At 35.4% G+C, this 16,124-nt stretch overlaps 3 protein-coding genes across 5 annotated transcripts; 2 read left to right on the top strand and 1 right to left on the bottom strand.

The window, feature by feature from the left end:
• Positions 1–721: 721 nt before the first annotated feature.
• LOC106312613 (mitotic spindle assembly checkpoint protein MAD1) lies at positions 722–5,256 on the top strand. 3 transcript variants are annotated; one of them, XM_013750195.1, is made up of 13 exons: positions 722–1,058; positions 1,250–1,411; positions 1,472–1,537; positions 1,630–1,767; positions 1,851–1,904; positions 1,992–2,180; positions 2,267–2,359; positions 2,438–2,572; positions 2,670–2,792; positions 2,901–2,986; positions 3,080–3,611; positions 3,718–3,795; positions 3,882–5,256. In XM_013750195.1, the coding sequence occupies exons 1-13, from the start codon at positions 882–884 to the stop codon at positions 5,055–5,057; spliced, it is 3,009 nt and encodes a 1,002-aa protein (XP_013605649.1). In that variant the 5' UTR covers positions 722–881; the 3' UTR covers positions 5,058–5,256. The 3 variants fall into 3 exon arrangements, with proteins under 3 accessions (XP_013605649.1, XP_013605651.1, XP_013605650.1); XM_013750197.1 differs by having other exon boundaries at positions 1,483–1,537; positions 3,882–5,057; XM_013750196.1 differs by having other exon boundaries at positions 1,250–1,415; positions 3,882–5,057.
• A 2,577-nt stretch (positions 5,257–7,833) lies between these two features.
• On the top strand, positions 7,834–8,671 carry LOC106310051 (protein E6-like). The gene has a single exon (XM_013747241.1). The coding sequence runs from the start codon at positions 7,908–7,910 to the stop codon at positions 8,562–8,564; it is 657 nt and encodes a 218-aa protein (XP_013602695.1). The 5' UTR covers positions 7,834–7,907; the 3' UTR covers positions 8,565–8,671.
• A 1,255-nt stretch (positions 8,672–9,926) lies between these two features.
• LOC106310648 (zinc finger CCCH domain-containing protein 2) lies at positions 9,927–11,620 on the bottom strand. The gene is made up of 2 exons (XM_013747872.1): positions 10,138–11,620; positions 9,927–10,059 (listed from the first exon to the last, which is right to left on the bottom strand). Exon 1 carries the CDS (start codon positions 11,450–11,452, stop codon positions 10,205–10,207), a length of 1,248 nt encoding a protein of 415 aa, XP_013603326.1. The 5' UTR covers positions 11,453–11,620; the 3' UTR covers positions 9,927–10,059; positions 10,138–10,204.
• Positions 11,621–16,124: the final 4,504 nt, after the last annotated feature.

Below are 16,124 nucleotides of genomic sequence, written 5' to 3'. Positions count from 1 at the left end.
GTGGTGATTTAGTGCCTACTCTCAGACAAGCTGGGGCATTATGGATTTGATTGATGATGGTAATCATCATAATCTTTTATTTAATTGTTATTTTCACCTCTTGTCGCATTATTTGTTGATATTTTTGGCAAAGTGTTTAACTTATGTGAATTTGTAACTGATTGTTATGTGATTAGTTTGATCATAAAGAGAGAGAAAAAAAACAAATGATAAAGAACAAAAAAAAATACTATTTTCTTGAAATTAGTAGCTCTTGGAATCTGTATATGTATATGATTAGTTTTTAGTTAACAAGTAAAACGGTATTTAACTAGTATCTAAATGGGCAATTCTCTTAAATATATTTTTTTAAGTTTTGGTCACAAAAATAGACCTTAAAAAGTAAAATAATCAAAATAACATTTTTTGTTTTGATTTTTTTTAAGCCCTAAACCCTAAATCCCACCCCCTTAACTCTAAACTCTAATGTGTAGATTAATTAAACTTAAGAGTATAAGTATATATTTATTTTGATAAAACATTTAAATTTATTTTGGTCATTTTTATTTTTAATGTCTGTATTTGTGATAAAAAGTTTTTTAGGTGTAGGGTCCTAAAGAATTTCTCAATCTCTAAATTTATATATGGGCTTACACTAATGGGCTTTTAATAAGTACAGCTCAATAAAGAAAATATAAATAGTAAAATTAAACCCCTGAAAAACATCACGCCTTGATCTCTCAGTCTCTCTCTCACACCGTTTCGCAGTTTAAACCTTTTTCTCTCACTGTACTTCCCTAGAGTTGAGACCTTTATCAATCCTTTTCAGTAAATCGAGGAACCCATTGTGGAAGGAGGATCTGCATCACTAGTAAAAAAGGAGACACCTTTTGGGGGTATTGATGAGCAAGCAAACGGCGGAGTCGGGTCGGGCCATCCAACTGGTTTACACAGATGAGAATGGGAAGTTGAAGACGGACCCGGAAGCCATCGGCGCTCTTCAGAAGCTTAAGGGTCCGGTCGCTGCTGTCTCTCTCTTCGGAAAAGCTCAACATGGCAAGAGCTTCATCTGGAATCAGGTCTGTAGTCACTTTGATCGAGGGTTGAGGGTTTTAGTAGGAGAAGTTTGGTTCTTATTTGTCGAGATCAATTTGCATGCGGCGAATCATATGCTTTGTTGTTTTTTGGAGAACATTGTAGAAATGATGCAAAATGCGCTCTCTTTTTCTTCTAGTGATTGTAATGACTGATTTTGAATGTTGGTGTGTAGCTTGTTAGCAGGAGCGTTGGATTTGAAGTACAAACTCTTCACAGGCCTTGCACTGGAGATATATGGATGTGGATTGAGCCTGTGAAGAGGATCTCAGAAGATGGCTCTGAATATAGTTTAGTCTTACTCGATGTCCAAGGGGCTGACTCAAATGGTGTCCTGGTTAGTCTCTTCTAGTCACTCAAATATAATCATGTTCTGAATTTTAATTTTCTATGTTAGGCTTCACGCAGCAGTCAGATATTTGGCTTGGCTATCCTCCTATCAAGCGTGTTTATCTATGGTCCGGTAAGTATCTATGACTTTTTGTTTTTACTTTCTGAAGGAAGTTTGTTCCACTTAGTGCTTTGTAGTTACGAGAATTCTGCTTCATGTTTCAGACACTTGGTGTAGATGACATTGCACTTGATCTCTCTCGTCTACTTGAGATTAGCAAGCACGACCACGTTGGAGATGCTAAGGACAATACATTTAAAGGGCTTGGGCAGTTCTCTCCCATGTTTGTTCAACTTATGACGGTCATAATTCTCTTATCAAGGTCCACTCATTCTTTTGGGGATGGAATCAGCTAGTCTCTGATATTTGTGATTGGCTTTATCAGGACATTAACTCAGAAACAGTGGAGAGTGCAGATGATGTAACTCTGAATAACAAAGTGGGTTGATCCTTGCCTTAGTTTTCCTAATCAATCCTCAGTCGCTTTATCTTTTGTCTGATCATTTGTGTACTCTTTTGTGAACAGGTAGAAGCCCTACGACCTCAGCTTCTCTACGGTGTAAATGCTCTAGTGAAGTTTGTCTCTGAGAGAGTAAGGCCTAAGAAAAGAGGTGATAGTACCATCGTCACAGGGCCGCCTCTTGCTGCTTTCACAAAGTCGTTTTCAGAAAACGTTAACAACAGTGTCATACCTAAAATTTCTTCTTTATGGCTGGTAATTATTAGCCAGTTCTGGAAATTTTAGGTGTTCTCATAAAAAGGTTCTGCATATTCTGAGGCATAATCTGTATTTTCTTGCAGTCTGTAGAGGAATCAGAAGGTAGGAAGGCTTGTGATACAGCAACTGAGGTATACATGTCTTCTTTGGAGCGTGCAGAGACTCCCCAAGAAGAAGTAAGTTTTAATTCGTGTAACACTCAAAAATCACTTGGATGCAGTAGTAAGCTAAACTGTTAACATAATGATCTGCAGTCGATGCTAATAGAAGCACACAACAAGGCGGTTGCCAAAGCTTTAGATGCGTTTTGTGAATCTTCCATTGGAAACGATGAAGTTAAACAGAGATACAAAAGAGAACTTTGGAGTTTCTTTGCCAAAGCAATTGAGGTCATATCTCTCTCTAATATTAATCTCTTATTACTGTTTTGCCAATAAGTCGTCTCTTTTCAGGCTAAATAGAGTTTTTTTTTTTTTAAAAATTCAGGATCACAAGAGAGTGGCAGATATGGAAGCGTATTCGAGATGTTGTAATGCCATAGAAGACATGGGCAAGAAACTATGGGCATTGCCTTGTTCTCGTGATGCTAATAGCAGCGATATAATCAAGGTTCCCTCTTCTACTTAGACATGATAAAGCCTGAAGCAGAGTAACTCTTAGCCGTTGAAGCAAGACTTGCTTTCATTATAAACATCGTTGTTATCTTATATGAAACAGGCCCTTGATACTGCTGTTGCGGAGTATGAAGTATCTATCAACGGTCCTATGAAGTGGCAGACACTCTCTTCTTTTCTGAAAAAGAGGTTCGCTCGTTATGTTTATATACATTACTCGTTTACTTATATGTTTTATCTTCAAGGGAAATTTAACCTTTCTCAGTTGTTATTTACTACCAGTATACAGGACATTCTCGTCCATCGCAGAGGGAATCAAATGGAAGAACTTCTTTCTGAGAACTCCAAACTCAAGCTGCAACACCGTTCCATGGAAAGCACAATCGATCTGCTCAGCAAACAGCTTGAAGGAGGAGAGAAAATGAGGAAGGAGTATCAGAAGCGCTACGAGGGCGCCATTCATGACATGAATAAGCTCTCGGATCAGTTCAAAAACCGGATTCACGACCTGGAAAGTAAGTGTAAGTCGATCCACGATGAACACTCAAACCTCATGGAGGTGCTCGGGTCTACAAGACTTGAGGCTGCTGAGTGGAAACGTAAGTTTGAGGGGACGTTGGATGAGAATGGAGTGAGCAATGCGTCGATCAAGAGGTGCGATAGGTCCATTGATTGGAAAATTAAGTACGAGAACACTATAAGTGAGCAGAAGGCTGTGTCAGAGAAGATAGCTGCAATGGAAGAGAGATTGAAGCAAGCTTCAGCTAAGGAAGATGGCATGAGAGCTGAGTTCTCCCGTGTTTTGGATGAAAAGGTTTGGCTTTTTTTTTTATATTCAAAATAAACGTATCATATGATGAAACTGTAATCGAACGTAATAGCTTTCCAAGTTGTGACAATGTTTGTTGGTTTAATGATAGGAGAATGTAATCACTGAGAAAGATGCAAAGCTTGCAACTTTGGAGCAGCTATTGTCCTCTACACGTTCTGAATTAAAGGTGAGCTTCTTTGAAATAGTGAAGTTCCTTAAGGAGCTCATAAGAAGCAGTTTTATTGACTCTGTTTATTGTTGTTTACTTTGCAGAAAAGTGAGTTGAAGGTGAAAGAGTGTTCTTTGGAGGCAAAAGACTTGAGGGTTCAAGTCTCGGATCTGAATGAGAAGTGTGAATCCATGATCTCCGCAGCCAAATCACGTGAAAATGAGACGCAGGCGTTGAAGCAGGAGAGAGATTATTTAGACAAGAAGCATCTTTCGCATATGGAGGAACTTGGAAAGCTCTGTCTTCGGCTAGAAGATGCGGAAAGCGAGGCTTCATCTGCTAAGAAACTTGCAGATTTGTTGAGACTGGAGGCTGAAGCAGCACAGAATAACGAGAAAAGTCTCCAGACGTCACTTGCGGAGAAGTGCACTGAGATTGAACGAGCTAAGAGCCGTATCCAAGAGCTTGAGAAGGTGTGCTTGAAGCTCGATAGTGAGGAAAGTGAAGCTTCAGCATCTAAGGAACTTGTGGATTCGATGAAAAGGGAAGCGAATGCCTTACGGATGAATGTGAACGAGCTCCAGACATCGTTGCAGGACAAATGCATTGAAATCGATCAAGCTAACTGCCGCATAGAAGAACTCGAAAAGATCTGCTTGAAGCTAAAAGATGCTGAAGACGAGGCTGCAACGGCTAAAGAGCTTGCGAGTTCGATGAAAACAGAAGTGGAATCAGCTCGATACAACGAAAACAAACTCCAAGCGTTGTTGCAGGAAAAAAACATCGAGATTGACAATCTTGGGAGACAGAAGAACGCACTGTCTGAAACGTTGGAGAAAAGAGCGAAACAGAACGAAGAAGCGGTTGCTGAATGGCACAGAATCATCAACGCAGAGAAGGAAAAGAACATGCGTGTGAATACGATGCAGCGAGTGGACTCTTTCATGGTTTCGGATGAAGCAACACCAATGCAGCGCGTGAAGCGTTTGAAGGTAGAAGCAAGTGTAACCTCTTCAGGTTCTGTTTTCGAGACAGAAGAAGATACGGCTTCACAAGAGAGCGGGAGAGCTATGAGTGCAATGACCCCGAGAAGATGCACGAGCAGTGGAGGTGGAGGAGGAGAGTCTTCGTCCACAGGAATGGATCATTCCAAGTACACGATGAAGAAGCTGAGAGATGAGATACTGAAACACGGGTTTGGAGCTGAGTTGGTTGGGTTGAAGAATGCAAGAAAGAGTGTGTTGGTTGAGCTCTACGAGCGTTGCGTTTTGCGAAAGTAAGAGAGGTGACAACATGAAACAAAAAAAATTCTTGGCATCTCTTGACAACAAAACACAACATGACAACATAATACAGTCCAGATCCTCCTTTCTTCCAAAAAGAAACATAAAAATATATTGATATCTCTTGTGTTTAAGTATATGTTCTTAATTTTGATTTATTTTAATGTGATTTATTTTAATTTCTCTAATATAAATGTCAACAACAACAATAATATTCATTATAAACTTTATAAAATAGACTAGACAAATTAAAATATGTTAAGGAAATATATTTAAACATATTCATATCTTATAACAAAGGGTATATATATATATATATTTACGTAGAATTTTTTGTATGTAAAACTATTAGTTACCAAATGAGAATTAAAATTAAAACTGTAGGAATAACTTTGCTAGTTTATTAAAGTACTTGACTTAGTGGTTATTTTGTTTTTGAAAATTTGGTAACTACTAAAAGTAACAATCGTAAAATTGTTTAAAAAAATAGAAAATAATCCTAGGAAGATTAGTAGAAAACAAAGAAAAACACTAACTCGACTTCTAATGTATAAAATTTCACTTGATTTAATTTTTGAGTTATCAATAAAAAATCATTCAAAATTTTAACTCATGCAAGTTGATGATTTGATCCGACTAAGTTGATCAAATTGTTGTTAACTAACATCATGATGATGTTGCAATGCTTTGAAATATGTGGACTTGTATTTGGTGGTGTGATCGTTAAAATCTGTTTGGACTTTGTAAAAACAATGTTAAATATATTTTGAAATGTTATTTTAATAATAATTTTATGTTTCAATCAAAAGTATTGTTTATAACGTTTTGTTTACATTTGTAATGAAACATTAAAACTATTCTCTCACTCGCATAATAATGGTGATGCAATGCTTGTACAGGTTGTAACAAAAGCAAAAAAAAAAATAGTGTCGAGCATTTATAATGAGAATCTTTTACTATAGAAATAATCCTAGGAAGATTAGTAGCAAAAAAAAATTGATTCTCATAAAAAAAAAATTTGGTTTTTGATTGTTTTATTTTACCTTTTCAGTTGGAAAGTTTTAACACCTTATTAGAAGGATTACATGTAACTAGGACTCTGAACCCGACCTACGAAGAAGCTGACGGCTTTAATAGTCTGTTACGTTCTGGTGAACGCAGTTATAACAGTCTTCTGCAGGAATTCTTCCTACGGAAATGATTATGGAAAAGCGTGATCTGCCTAACTCCGTTGCAAATCGGGCACATGCTGCTGATCAATGGAGGCAACTGGTGAAGCGATGTCAAACTGCCAGATTTGTCATAAACTTCAATTTAAGAAACCGTACCACACCTGAAGATAAATGGACTGGAGGAAACAAAAAGAATGAACATTATTTTTCTTCACTTAAACCGTCTATGAATTGTCTTTAACTCTGTTTGATTACATTTTTATTTTGTCTCTGTTTTATTTTTTGTTTTTTGGGTTTACAAACTTTTGGATGAACGTAAGTTAATATATTTGTTTGTGGGATCTAGTTTAATATATTTGTCACTTGAATCATTGAATAACGTAGTTAATATATTTGCAATGCTTTGAAATATGTGGACTTATATTTGGTGGTGTGATTGTTAAAATCTGTTTGGACTTTGTAAAAACAATGTTAAATATATTCTGAAATGTTATGTTGGTAATAATTTTATGTTTCAATCAAAAGTATTGTTTATAACATTTTGTTTACATTTGTAATGAAACATTAAAACTATTTTCTCACTCACATAATAATGGTGATGCAATGCTTGTACAGTTTGTAACAAAAGCAAAAAGAAATAGTCTCGAGCATTTATAATGAGAATCTTTTACTATAGAAATAATCCTAGGAAGATTAGTAGCAAAAAATGCTTCTCATAGTTTTAAAAATTCTTTTAGGTATGTTATTTTTAATGGATCCAGCTTTTAAAATTTTTGAATAAATTTAAATCTACTATTATTTTATTGATTAGATATTCTATATGGATATTTCAATATTATGGAGAACTGCTGGAAAAAGTATTAAAAATCACATATGAATAATATTATAACAGAATAATTTATTAGTTATTTTACAACAAATGTTGAAAACACCAGTAGATCATTTCCTATGATCACGGGACAAAAGGTCAAAAGCACTGAATAGCTTCGATTTCACACTAAACAATATTTGATAAAGAAAAAATCTTCATATAACATTGTCACATGGACCCAACCCCCAAAAGTCTCTTACTTATCAGTAAATACCTAAATATTCACTTATTTCCAAATTGGATTCACACCCATTCTTCCTCATTGTTTTCTTTTTTAAGTCTATTGAATTATCACATCTACCAGATTTCTTTTGTTATAAACCAAAATACTAACCTATTATTCAATGATAAATCATGTTTAACTAACAACTTTAGCAAGTTTAGTAGTCATGGTTTTCAAAAGCTTGTGATAAATCATAGAAGTGGACATTTTAGAGCATTATAGCTATACGTATATGCTTTGACATTATTATTCTACCACAAATCATGATCTAATGCTAACCTTCAATTTCAAGTAACTCAACTACCAAATATTAAAGAGAAAAATCAAAAGTCATGTATATAGCTAACGTTATTTTCTTGGGTTTTCTTCTTTTTTTTGACCAATCAACTTTAGATAACACAAATTAAAAACTACTCGCCGTGAATGACGAATGTCCCTCCCCAATCCTCGCATGTTTGGTCGGCCTTTTTACTAATTTGTTAATTCTATAATTTCTATTTATACATAAACTCACTCAAACACCAAATAAACATCTCAAATCACTGAAGTCTCTCAGTCTCTCCTCTTTTCTCTATTCTTTGATGGCTTCATTCGGTGTTAAGTCAACTTTTTGTTTCCTTGTCGCTGTTTTGTGCTTCATTGGGAACAATGTTGAAGGTAGAGAAGGTAAGCTCTTCTTTAGCAAGTTCACTCACTTAGATCGTCCAAACAAAAAAGAGGTAGCTCTAGCCCCAGCTCCTGCTCCGGGTCCAGCCCAAGCCAATGGAAAACTCGGTGACGGGCCTTTCGGGCCAGGTTCAGGTATGATTCCTCAAACCAAAGAGTCATGGCCGGTTTCAACAACGACCACAGACGAAGAGTTCGAGAAATTGATGGCTACATTTGACCAAGAAAAGAGCAACAACCAATTACCTGAGGAGTTTGAGGAGGAAGAAGAGTCCCAAGAAGATCTTAGTGAGCAAAAGGACAAGTACAACAATAATGGATACACTTACACTACCAACAATTATAATGATAATAGGAGAGGTTACGGTAATGAAGAAGAGAGACAAGGTATGAGTGATACAAGGTTCATGGAGAACGGTAAGTACTTCTACGACACAAGAGGTAGGAGTTCCGAATATACGCCTAGCCGCAGGTATGAGCGTGCTCGAGGAAATGATCATCCCAACGAGTTCGAAACTATGGAGGAATACTACAAGAGTTTGGAAGGTGGTCAAGAAGAGTTTGAGCCTTGAAAAGAAAATAAACTTTTTTATTTGATACCAAAGAAGTTTTTGAGTAAGTGTTAAATCTCAGTTTACTTGTCTTTTATGAGATGTGAAACCTACCAATCACTTATAAATTTATACAATATCAAAAGTTGCGAGTTATGTTTGGTATGTTTATTTTCAGTTCCCGTCACTATCTTTGATCCAAGAAACTGCAAGAAATGAATTTAATTTAATCCACTGGCACTAGATAATTTCTGAAAATTTAAACTAGTAAATAAACCGTGACCGGTTCATACTCGACCAAAGAAAGATTGTTTTGTCGATTAGATCTGAATCCAGACCTTAATTTAGCTCCTCACGCGCACTCTCATCAGGGTGATACTTACTCACACAAACATATTCAAATGAAAATTTATTTAGGAAGTGTCTTATCAATCACTGCATCATGGCAATACATAGTTATAAATTTAGACTATGTATAATCTATGTTACAATATGAACGAGTATAATCCACGAGAGTACATTCATTCGCATATATGTGTCCCACATAGTATAATGTCAGTGGACACGTCTCAATGTGTACATATGTCAATCACATAGACCTCGCACTCACATCATGGTGGTACATCTCTATCAGTTAATGCATCATGGAAAATACGTAGTAATACTATTTTTTTTGTTTTTCATCTCTCTATGATATACTATAATCCACAACAGGAGTATGTACATGTAACATGTTCGTAGATTCCCTACTTGCATGTATGTGTCCCACATAGTATAATGCTAAATGGAAACGTCTCAATGTCTACATGCCTCATTGCCTCCTATGAAAACTAATTGATCTCGTGTGGCGGCCAGAAAGGAACAATCAGAGAACTTAACAGAGTTTTTTTTGTAGATAGAGGAAAGAGAATATGATCAAATCGTCTTGTGCAACTGTGTACAAACTATATACTCTCGTCGTCAGACAAGCAAAAACATATAACACGTTTCAAGGTAAGAGATGAATAATTCGAGAGTGCATATGTATCTAATATATTATATATGAACATTATTCATGAACACAACACGTTTCATGATGAGATGAGCATTTTCAAGAATGATATATCATTGTTATAGCAAAAGAATGATATTAGTATATACCCACTTTTTTCTAACATCATCATATTTTTTTAGTTAAGCGTGAATCTAAATCATGATATGTTTATATACACTCTTACGCGTTCTGTACATAACCTACTTTCTTTCCTTCTCAATGTATTAAGTATCATCAAAATCCATCCGTCAAATGGTAGATGGTACATAGTCCGAATCAACTGTTAACGATCTAACGAAAATAAATATACACTGAAACGAAAAAATATATATAGAAATGGTGAAACATTACACAATCCGAAGCCACATATAGTAATAGTATTACAAGATCATTACATATTATTGGATAAAAATCCACCAGAAAGAGAATTCTAAAATGTAAACGACAATACACAGATGATTCTTGATTAGCTTCCGTGGAAATCTGTAAAACAATAAAATCTTTATAACAAATTTTAAAGACAATCTCCTCCATGCATATTTTGACCAAACAGTTGCGCACCATTATTTTCCCCATGATCGATCGCCGAAATGAACGTCAAATCTCATCCACCTTCCACGTTTTAGGATTAGGTCAAGAGATCATTGACCCATCCAAGATCAGGGTCACCACAAGAACCATCCTCAAAACTAGTCTTGTCCCTGACTGCCGTGAACTCGTTTATTTGTCTCTGGGGAGGAGTGAATTCTCCACTGAAGATGTTCGGCCTAGGCGAGTTGGTTAGGTAACTTGGAGTGGAAGGCGAGAGGGCAAATTGTAAAGGACTACTTTGTTGTTGCTGGAGATGGAGACGCTGGTTGCTCAAACCGCAGGATGATGCAAACGCAGCCGCAGCGGCGCCAGAAACAGGCGTTGTAACGGGAGAAGAGGAACTCACATGCAATGCTTCCGCTAGGTTAATCGAGTCCAACGAGTTCACAAGCTCGGTTAAAACATCATTATAGTTAACCGACCCAGCTGCTGCTGCAGCAGAAACAGCTTCTGAAACAGTAGAAGCGGCGCGGTTCCTCAGCCGCGAAAAGGCAGCGGCTTTGTGAGAAGCCGGAGACAAAGGTGGAGATAAGGACGGAGATCGAGACAGATGAGACAAATTACCCAAAAGAGTGCTCGTCGGAGAGCTGCTACAAAACATGCAACAAGGGTTCTTGGCCGGAGAAGCTGAGGCTGAGCCGCCGGAAACATTTTCCGGTGGAAGAACCCTAAGCTGACGTGGCGAATGAGCAAAGAAACAGACTTTTCTTTTACAGTGTTTACCGTCTTTACAAGCTTCAGTACGGTAACGAATAGGATGTAGCCAACACTCGAAGACTCCATGAGCAAACTCACAGTCGTCTCCACGGCTGCAATCACCGTCACGACGAAACTCGGGACAAACCTCAGCTGAGTATTGAAACCGACGAGGGTCACGACGGCGAGCTTTCTCTCCGGGATGAGCGAAAGGACAATCAGTCCAGTCGTGGCTCCGGCTACGTGTGCAACGTCGGATCTTGAACTCGAACATACGGAAATGTTCGCTTGCGTAAGGATCATCGGTGTCGGAATCATAACAATACTCTTTAGTAGTCTCCTTGCTGTTATTGTTGTCTTCTTTTTCTTCTTCACGCTCAGGTATGGCGATCTTGTTGCTGACCTTGCTGTTCCAATTATGCTTACGCGGCGAATAACGAGGGGAAGACTCAGCCAAGAGAAGCTTTCTCGGTGGAATATCCACCGTTGGTCTCATCGCGACGTCCATGGTTTTTCTTCTTCTTGTTTGTGTGTGTTTTGTGTTTTGGTCTGAGAGATGAGTGCAAGATGATAACAGAAGATATTGCATTTGGTCTATATATGGAGTTTGAGTATAGATACAGACATGAGAATAAGTTAAAAACTTGTATAAAATATTGCAATAAGTGGACAAAAGTTGAAGGGAGGAAGTGTGAGAGGGTATGGGGAGATGAGTCGTGGCAAGAGAAGAGAAGAGGTTTCATGCAAAGAAGCAGGAGCTGCCGTTCTCTCCTTGCTTAGGACCTAACACATGACTACGTTCTCATCTTCATAGTCATCTCTTTCTCTCTCCCTTATCAATATGTATCAACTATGTCTTCCTCTTTTAATTTGTTTTTCTTTTGTCAAATGTTTTAAGTAGAAAAACAACTACAGTAATTGGATTACATACTTATTAACTTCATTGTAAAATAAAAAAGAGGATATTGAGCACCTCCAATGGGGGTTCTACCCATTGGAGTTCTAAGAACATGATTATCGCAAAATAGGTTGAAGAGTTTCTTAATTTTTTTTTTTTGGGACAAAAAAAATAAAATAAAAAAAAAACCAACCACGGGCCGCCACGTGTCAGTGGGGCCCGCGAACAGTACTTGAAACCAACAATAGTCAATCCTTATTAGATCACTTTTGGCATCGGTTTTATGGTGATATGTGGGGTCCGCCACTAACTTTTTCTCTAAAATCCCTGTTGGAAACCACCGATAAAGATGGTCTAAAGATTCATATGTGTATAAGTATATGTTGTATATGTGTATGTAAGTGTGGGGTCCATTATTTTGTGGAAAACCTCACCCTTAAGAGCATGATTAACCCGGGGTTTTTAGGATGAGGTTTTTAGCGGAAGTTAAGAAACTGTTTAGTAATAAGGACTTTAAGAACCGGTTCTTAACTTTTTTAGTTAAAAGTTAAGAAACAGTTTCTTAACTTCCGCTAAAAACCCCACTCTAAGAACTCCGGATTAATCATGGTCTACGGTTCTTAAAACAACCTTAAAGGTGAGGTTCTCCACAAAATAATGGATCTCACATCTACGTACATATATACAACATATACTTATACACATATGAATTTTTTGAACTCCAATGGGTAGAACTCCCGTCGGAGATGCTCTTAATTTTTTGTTTTGAAAATACGTAAAGTCCGTACCTGCCATGAAATTAACGTAGTATCGATATATCAACTGACTGAGAAAATAGATGAAACTCAATGTAGAAACATTAATCTTGGCTCAAATCAACCCCGTTTCAACTTTCGAGAACATCAAAGCAACGAAATATATATTAAAAACAACTTTTAAAACCATATACAAAAGTTTTAACTTTTTAAGAATAAATCTTAATAACTCAGCTGGATATATCACTACTAAAAAGTTAACGAAGAGTAACATTTTAAGTTTTACGTCGGTCAGTAACTTTTCTAAGACATTAGTTTTCTTAAAATTTATGTTACGTATTTGCATGGTTGATTAATGGTATAAACATACGTGATTGATATATAAATGATACGAACCTAAAAAATGAGCTAGTTTGACTAATGTAAGTTTTACGTCGGTCAATAACTTTTCCTAGGACATGATTTTTTCTTAAAATTTATGTTTTATTTTTTTTGAACGAATGTCAAATTTTATTCAATCCAAAAAACCTCTTTGTTTACATATTTACAATGCTTCATATGTAAAAAAATTTATGCTCTTTTCTTAATCTATACTCATCTATGAACTTGAATCTGATCTTGTTGAGAACTAGAAACTAAGCCCATCCACCACGTTTTTGTCTCCCATTTGCTGAATTAAAATTTATGTTACGTGTTGCATGGTTGATTAATGGTATAAACATACGTGATTGATAAATCATACGAACCTAAAAATGAGCTAGTTCGATTAATGTAGATGATGCAATAAACAAATCGCCTAATGTTTATATTTAGTTTTATACTATACAATTTTAGAGGATAGATGTACACCGTGGCGGATCCAGCAAATATTTTAGAGTAATTGGTAAGAATACACCCAAAAACCCATATAATTTGTCATATATCCTTGTTTCTTTTTAATATTTTTTATGACTATAATACCCTTATCTCTATCTCTCTCCCTTTTCCCTTTTCCATTTTATGTGTTCTAATCTATTTATCTCTCGTATAGATTCTTCAAATCATCTTCTAATTCAACACAAATCTTTATTTTTTTATTCTAATTCTTTTGACATCCATAATGCTAATCTTATTATCTCACCCCAATTCCAATGTTTCTAATTTTGACTCACAATCAACTTTTAGATTATATATACGTTAGTAGGTATTTTATTACTTACCTGCTATTATTTAGATTTTAATGGATTCTTAATCGATACATGAAGTGTTAGCTGTTACAAATAGTTTTGGGGCTATTTGATAGATAACTAATTAATTGTTAATAGTTTCATTAACTGATATATGATTTGTTATTCGATACATTTGTTTGATACATAGATTGTTAGATGATATTGAAATTATTAGCTGATATGTTAGTTGATATGTAGATTGTTACCTGCTATGTAAATATTTAGCTGATAAATCTAGAGTTACTTGTTTTCGATAAAGCATGAGGGTATTTTCGTCCGCGCAGTGTTAAAAAGTTACTCTTTTTTGGGTTATCCATAATTATGAGCATTCAGCTAATTTGAACCTTAATTTGGTATATTCCACACATTCACCCAATATTTTAAGTGGAGGCATAAAAAAAGAAATTCAAAAAAAATGAGGAGAAGGGGATTTGAACCCAGACTCAGTGGGGGCAAAACATAACTTTTAACCACCAAACCTGCATAACTTTTTGTGACCCTCGTGCATTTAAGTGTAATTGTATATTTTTGTGGTGGCAGCTGCCCCCTTCTTACATAAAGTAGATCCGCCACTGGATGTACATCGAATCTAACAAGACTTAGCAACACAAAAAGGATACGACAAGATTATATACAAGTCCAAATACAAAAGCTGTTTCAGAAAATATGTATTTCCATTTCGTACGCCACTTATCAGCGGATTATATACATGATTCAATATAATATAAATACTTTATATTTCTCAAAATACTATAATATATCTAAAAGGCCGAGTGCATGTATACAGGCCCGGTCCGAATAAAATTTGGGCCGGAAGCAAACTTCAATTATAATCCTATAAATTAACAACTAAACACCAAAATATAAATTTCAGTATTAAGAATCGAACCGTCCACCTCATTTGAGTGCATTACAACCATGAACCATTCATGCTACTAGATATTTCAATCAAAAAATGGCCGAAATTTTACATAATCTAAAGTGGACCGGAAGCACATGCTTCCACCGCTTCTGTCCAGGGCTGGTACTGCATGTATATGTACAAGTGTCAAACTTTGGATTGGTTGCGTGGCTCTGATGGAAGCAAATACATTTTTGGTTTCTAAGTTCATCATGGCCTCAGCTCATAATAAACTAATGTTTTTGATTAAGTTTATAACTTTCATGTCCAAAGTTTTAAGAGTATATATGTAAGCGACGTCCAAAAAGTGGTACTTCTTTTGTAACTGTGTAGAATCACGAAATAAATGAATATAAATGAAGCGCTATTACAACAAAGTACATACCACAAATATATAAGAACAAAATAATTTAGTTATTTCTGCCATCCGGGTTCGATTCACGCTGTGAGAGACTATTTACAATATTTGGATTCCCGGTAAAAAGGTGAAAACACATTTTTTAAACAAAAAAAAAACTTAGTTACAAAATTAATAATAATAATAATAAATAATAATAATAATATTGTTTGACGCCAAAAAGAACAATGCTTTTGAGCAAGTTCAATGTATTCTATCATGTACTGGTCTCTCCATTGTCTAATTTGGGAGGTATTTTCTATATCCGTGCACTTCAAAATTCAGGGCTTTTCAATTTGGTGGTTAATCAAATAGGGAAACCATTAACATTAATATTCAACGTTTAACATAAATATTAAACTGCAGAACATATTTTAAGTTATTATTACAAAACCAAAACATCTAATCTATCAAAAGAGAAGTACAAATAAGAAATAACCCTAAAACTTACAAGTTATTTACAATACGATGCCATTGAAGTAGATAATAATCTAATCTATTAAAAGAGAAGTACAAATAAGAAATAACCCTAAAACTTACAAGTTATTTACAATACAATGCCATTGAAATAGATAATAAAATTAACTTTGATCAATCATTCTTTGGATTTTCCTAATTTAATACACATTTCCTAAATTAAAGCACAACAAATTCAGTAGGTTGCAATAACTATCGCATAACACCCATTAAAATTTTAAATTTCTGTGTGACAATAAGAACATTAATATAAAGTGTTCTCATAAGGTACACATAACACATCCATCGACACAATAAGTTAGTTTTTTTGTGAACACTACAATACGTTAGTTAATAATTTAATATATAATGTATCTCGACCATTAATTACAACTTCAATAAGATGAACTCCCATCTGTACAATACACCCATTTATACGTTTAAATCGACATAAGATTGTCTGCTGAACTCATCCAAACAATTCTAATAACTCTTTTTCTTCACCAAATATGTTTTACCTGCAATATGAGAGTTGAAGATTGAATTTATTATTCTTTATATATGTTTTATGCATTAATCCAACATATTCTATGCAAACATTGTGATGTTTCTCTAATCACATACAACGATTCTATTTAGTAAAAAC

Source organism: Brassica oleracea, chromosome C8 (genome assembly GCF_000695525.1).
Source record: "Brassica oleracea var. oleracea cultivar TO1000 chromosome C8, BOL, whole genome shotgun sequence".
In the NCBI taxonomy this organism is placed as follows: Eukaryota; Viridiplantae; Streptophyta; class Magnoliopsida; order Brassicales; family Brassicaceae; genus Brassica; species Brassica oleracea.
This window is presented reverse-complemented; position numbering and strand designations above follow the sequence as displayed.